The sequence below is a fragment of the Delphinus delphis genome, chromosome 18, assembly GCF_949987515.2.
Source record: "Delphinus delphis chromosome 18, mDelDel1.2, whole genome shotgun sequence".
In the NCBI taxonomy this organism is placed as follows: domain Eukaryota; kingdom Metazoa; phylum Chordata; class Mammalia; order Artiodactyla; family Delphinidae; genus Delphinus; species Delphinus delphis.
The window spans coordinates 65,356,398-65,362,397 of record NC_082700.1 but is presented as its reverse complement, the minus strand read 5'-3'; the positions used below and the strand labels follow the sequence as shown (position 1 = coordinate 65,362,397).

Genomic DNA, 6,000 nt, shown 5'->3' with positions numbered 1-6,000 from the left:
CGTAGGCATTCGTTAATAAGCACGTTTTCTCCCGAATGCCCCTACCAATGTTCATGTCTCTGAGGCATGCCTGTCCTGAATCTACTAGCCTTTCCTTAAAAGATGGGGAAGGAAGCATGGCTCAGGGCTAAGATGCAGGGGATGTGAGTCTCCAGTGATGGTCAGTAGCAGGGTAATCTTGTTGAAAAACAACCGTAACAACAAAACATGTTTACACTATTTATGATTTAACCCACATTCAAATAGAGTCCAAAGATGACAGCCAAGTGCCAAGAGAGAGTTGGCGTTAAACCTCATCTAAAGGCTGAGAAAGCCTTCTCTTCCTCTCTCTTTAAACAGCAGTATTTCCATTAAAGAGGCAGTACGAACAGATCAGTTTCAGCAGAACATCCAAGCCATAATTTGGCTTTTCACGTGTGCCTTGGTGGGTTCCAGTTGCCCAAACTATAACCTATGCCGCCGCCGCAAAAATAAAAGATCCCAAGGGCTCTTTCCTTTTTGGTGCTTCTCCCCTTGACCTTCTAAAGCGGTCTATTATTGGATGCATTCCTACCCTACTTAACATCACAGACTGAAAAATGTCAGGAGAAAAAGAAGACGACGGATCATCTCCAGCTGGATAAAGGTGAAGACAAAGAGGAAGCAGGGGACCCAATCAAGCCACCTACAGCCAGCCAGACGTCCTCAGCATGGTCCCACATTCTCCAAGGTAGGGCAGTGCCCCGGTTAATGCTCCCCCTCCCGTGGAGAGGAGGGGAGGGCAGGGGGTCACCATCTCACCACCTGGCTGTTGTAGTCCTCCGTGACTGCCCCCTCTGGGTTCCCGTCCTGCCTGGGCCACCGGCGGCCCCTGTGCTCCCGCTGCAGCCTCCGCTCCCCGCGCCTCTTTTGCCGGTCCCTCTGGCGCTCCAGCTGCTTGGTACGGTGGTAGCGCTGCTGGAAGAGATCCTTCGCGTACGCGTACAGCTGCACGTCCAAGAAGTTGAGCTCCTCGATGCGCTGGCGGGCGCCCTCGTTGATCTCCACGTTGGAAGCCCGCGTGACGTTGAACTGCGTGAAGGGGGAGATGAACTTGAGGTTGAATGTCCTCTCAAAGAGAAATTGCGTCTTCCGCTGGAACTCCGTGAGCCCGAAGAAAGCCATGTTCTTCAGGTTGCTCTTGGCGCTCTGCAGCAGGATGGCGTTCCTCTCGCTCTCGTTCATGAAAGTCAAGTTGTAGCAGCCCACCAGGCTGAGGTCGGCCAGCATGCGCACCTGGCGGTTGTTAGCCAGGTTGTAGGTGCAATCCATGAATTCCCGTAGGCTGACCCCAGACCAGTCGTCCCCGGGGTAGCAGGTAGGCAGCTCATCGGGGGTGGGGCTCCTCCCATCGCACACGTGGAGGGAGGTTTTCCACGTGGCCCCTCTCTGGACGTGTTTCCACTCGCTCAGGTACCGGGACACCGGATCCCGCAACATGGTGATGTAATAGAAATTCCTGGAAGAGATTAGACGAAGAGCGTCAGTCTGCCGTAACTATAACCCTGGGACCCCGCGCCTCTGTAGCGTCTGTATCAGCGTTGACTCAATGGGTTTTTCTGCCAGATGGTCACGTGAGAATATCTGCCCGGATTTGCACCTGTCGGGCCATGTTCCCCTATGTGCGTGTTTCTACGATACAAACACGCATGAATCGGTTTTCAGTACTATTTGCTGGGTTTTTTCTTTCTGCTCCAGGGTGGGGAGGGGCGGGGTTGGGAGAATCGATCAGCAATAATTCATTCAGCAATCATTCACTGTTCAATCGCTACCAGCAATAACAATACCTTACATTAAGAGAACACGCCACGTTTATTGAACGGTATCACCCATCTGATATTTTATTTGATCCTTAAAAGGAACTTTGGTAGTAGACAGGGGGGACTATTTGATAGGGAAACAGTGCAAGGGGGTTAGGATGATTTCCCCAAAGTCATGTGACTAGAAAGAGCAAAGCTGGAAGCCAAGTCTCCTTAATCTTTCCTGTTCACAGGGGCGTCCTGGGTTAAGAGGTGGGTGGGGTAGGGGACGGATGTGCTGTGTGTAGAGACTAATATTTACCGAGCAGTTACTGTGTGCTAGAAACTGGGCTGGGTACTTTATGGACACTGGCACAGATCACCTTCAACATAACTTTGTAAAATGGGTTTTATCATGACTTTTTAAAAAAAAGCTGAGAACACAGAGACTGAGAAAGGCGAAAAATACAGCCCAAGATCCTAGAGCAAATTAATACTTGATGCAAGAAATTTAGGCCTATTTGATTTCAAAGCTTCTGTGCTTTCCTGGGCACCATATTGATATTTTAAAAACAAAAATGTAACTAATATTTATTGAATGCCTACGAGTTGTCAGGTGTGGTGGTTATTATAATCACGGGTCTCATCTCATCTAATGGCATCTATTGGAACATTGAGAAGAGATACATTTTATAAATGGCTAGTTTCAGAATGATCAGGTAAAGATTAGGGCACCACTGGCTCAAAAGGGCAAGAGAGGTATGAAGAGGCCAGAAGAGATGTGGAAAAGTCGACAGATAAAGACACAGCAGTATACATGTGTTAGCATATGGTATTTGTTTTTCTCTTTCTGACTTACTTCACTCTGTATGACAGACTCTAGGTCCATCCACCTCACTACAAATGACTCAATTTTGTTTCTTTTTATGGCTGAGTACTATTCCATTGTACATACGTGCCACATTTTCTTTATCCATTTGTCTGTCAACGGACACTTAGGTTGCTTCCATGTCCTGGCTATTGTAAATAGAGCTGCAATGAACATTGTGGTACATGACTCTTTTTGAATTATAGTTTTCTCAGGGTATATGCCCAGTAGTGGGATTGCTGGGTCATATGGTAGTTCTATTTTTAGTTTTTTAAGGAACCTCCATACTGTTCTCCGTAGTGGCTGTATCAATTTACATTCCCACCAACAGTGCAGGAATGTTCCCTTTTCTCCACACCCTCTCCAGCATTTATTGTTTGTAGATTTTTTGATGATGGCCATTCTGACTGGTGTGAGGTGATGCCTCATTATGCTAACACATATATATGGAATCTAAAAAAAAAAAAAGGTTCTGAAGAACCAGGGGCAGGACAGGAATAAAGATGCAGACGTAGAGAATGGACTTGAGGACACGGGGAGGGGGAAGGGTAAGCTGGGACGAAGTGAGAGAGTGGCATGTATATATATACACTACCAAATGTAAAACAGATAGCTAGTGGGAAGCAGCCGCATAGCACAGGGAGATCAGCTCGGTGCTTTGTGACCACCTAGAGGGGTGGGATAGGGAGGGTGGGAGGGAGACGCAAGAAGGAGGAGATATGAGGATATATGTATACATATAGCTGATTCACTTTGTTATACAGCAGAAACTAACACACTATTGTAAAGCAATTATACTCCAATAAAGATGTTTTTTTTTTTTAAAAAAAAAAGACACAGCAGTAGGCGTTAGAGGGAAGCAAACATTGATTCCAAGTAAGGAAAATCTTTCTCGTCCTTTGAGCAGCCGCCAATGGAATGGGCTGCCCAGCCCACCTTCATCACCAGCGGTGACACTCAGGGTGCCCCTGGGCAGACTAAAACTGTGCCACCAGGGAAGCCCCAGACAGATTTTTGAATGCTCAAATAAGATCACAGATGGGGGGGCTGCCCTGGTGGTTCAGTGGTTGAGAGTCCGCCCGCCGATGCAGGGCACACGGGTTCGTGCCCCGGTCCGGGAGGATCCCATATGCCGCGGAGCGGCTGGGCCCGTGAGCCATGGCCGCTGAGCCTGCGCGTCCGGAGCGTGTGCTCCGCAACGGGAGAGGCCACAACAGTGAGGGGCCCGCGTACCGCAGAGAAAACAAAAAAGATCACAGATGGGAAATCTGTAAGTTCCCTTGTTAATTGGACAAAACGGAAAACACAAAAGAGGATTTAAACAAGAAAGATGATGACTATCGATCGATAAGACTCAACCCCATTTATGTGTCTCAAATTTAGACATAATCCAGATTTTTAAAATAATCATAAGAGCTGGAGGATTTTAGGGCTGAGAATTATAACAGTTTGTGACATAAATGGTTAACTGGAACTTGCTGCTGGAACCTGAGAGGCTTTGGTTTCACTTGGGAAAATTAACTGGCCATACAGTTCCCTGTGCTTTCTTTGCATTGGACCCCACATGGTCTCAAAGCTAACTGAAACTAGCTTACACTTTAAAATGATCTTGGTTTCAAATTTAACTTTATTCAAGGTAACACTGCATTTAACAAAGACTAGCTAAGCTGTAGAGTGCTGTTTACATGAGTAAAATAAGCCCCAAATGTCTGCAAGTTCTACTAGCCAAATAGGACAGAGGTCCATTTGTAACGAAAACAAACTCTGACATCAAGACACAAAAATGGACTAGGGCAACATTCATATTGATGAAGTACAAAGTTGTCCCATCTCATGGTTCTGGAACCAAGTGCCTAATAGCATTTGGGTATTGCTTTAGTCAGACATATTCTCATGTATGTTTTATTTGTTTGTCTCAATCTTGCAAAGCAATCAAAATAGAAAGCTAGAATAATAGTAAAAAGAAACTAGGGTTGAAGAACACCTAATTATTGAAGAAGAAAACACAATTTGATTCATTAAAAGCATTTTTTTCTCATCTCTATTTTTTTCTCTACTTTCATTTGCTCCTCTACTATCAGACAGAAAACTGCAAAAGTCATTGATGAAATGATGTCTACCTCCAGGCCACACGCCCAACCTTCATTGTGTACAAGCTTCAGTCCAGTTTCATGACTCTCTTCCCTGCTCCCTAACAACGGAAACTCATTTTCTTCTGCTCCCATAACTCGCAATTTAGTTTCTAAGAAAATTCTTTTTTTTTTTTTTAGAAAATACAAAATATTTTATTAAAAAATTTTTTATTTTACATTGGGTTATAGTTGATTAACAGTGTTGTGTTAGTTTCAGGTATACGGCAAAGTGATCCGGTTATACATATTCATGTGTCTATTCTTTTTCAAATTCTTTTCCCATTTAAGTAATTACAGAATATTGAACAGAGTTCCCTGTGCTATACAGTCCTTGTTGATTATCTGTTTTGAATACAGCAGTGTGTACATGTCAATCCCAAACTTCCAATCTATCCCAAACTAAGGAAAATTCTTAAAATACTCTGAAATCTGCAACTTTCCTTTTCAAACGTTAATTGTTCAACAGCACAATGGAGGGTAAAACAGAGAAGACCAGAGAAGAAGGAGAAGCAGCTCCCAAGCAAAGGCCATGTGGCCACATGCAGAGGCTCTCATCAACACCCGTCCCTTTTTTTTTTTTTTTTTTTTGCTGTACTCGGGCGTCTCACCGCTGCGGCCCCTCCTGCCGCGGAGCGCAGGCTCCGGACGCGCAGGCCCAGCGGCCATGGCTCACGGGCCCAGCCGCTCTGCGGCATGTGGGATCCTCCCAGACCGGGGCACGAACCCGTGTCCCCTGCATCAGCAGGCGGACTCCCAACCACTGCACCACCAGGGAAGCCCAACACCCATCCCTTTTAACTCAACCTCCTAAGCTGAGGCAGAGTCTCATCTGTTCCAACACTTGTCCTGGCAGTTAAACTTTCCCCAGATTTTGGAAACATTAATAAGCAAACTATTATTTCCTCCTTTCATCCATCCATTCACTCACCTGGTAATTCTCCAAACATTGATTGAGCCCCTGGTATTTGCCACACACTGGGGCTAGGCAGTGGGGACCCCGAGATCACTAAGACATTGTCCTCGAGGAGATCTCAGGCACCCAGTGATTCTGGTAAAGTGGGAGAAATGCTAACCAACAAGTTAAGGGACTATTCTGCATGGACCTGAACGATCCCAAAGACGATAACTTTTTCTGTCTCATGGACAGCGGGCTGACAGCACATCTTCCATTTGCCACCTGCTTCATTGAGAGTTTGGGCGAATTCATTTACGAATGTCTGAAACACAATTACAACTCTTTAGA

The 6,000-nt window shown here is 45.7% G+C and overlaps 1 protein-coding gene across 1 annotated transcript in view; it reads right to left on the bottom strand.

Annotated features, from left to right (window-relative positions):
• Positions 1–212: 212 nt before the first annotated feature.
• The window catches only part of HS6ST3 (heparan sulfate 6-O-sulfotransferase 3), a 652,720-nt gene continuing 646,932 nt past the window's right edge, over positions 213–6,000 (bottom strand). Inside the window, exon 2 of the mRNA XM_059996259.1 lies at positions 213–1,477. Within this exon, the coding sequence (XP_059852242.1) occupies positions 769–1,477 (709 nt within the window). The 3' untranslated portion in view covers positions 213–768. The remainder of the gene's footprint in view (positions 1,478–6,000) is intronic.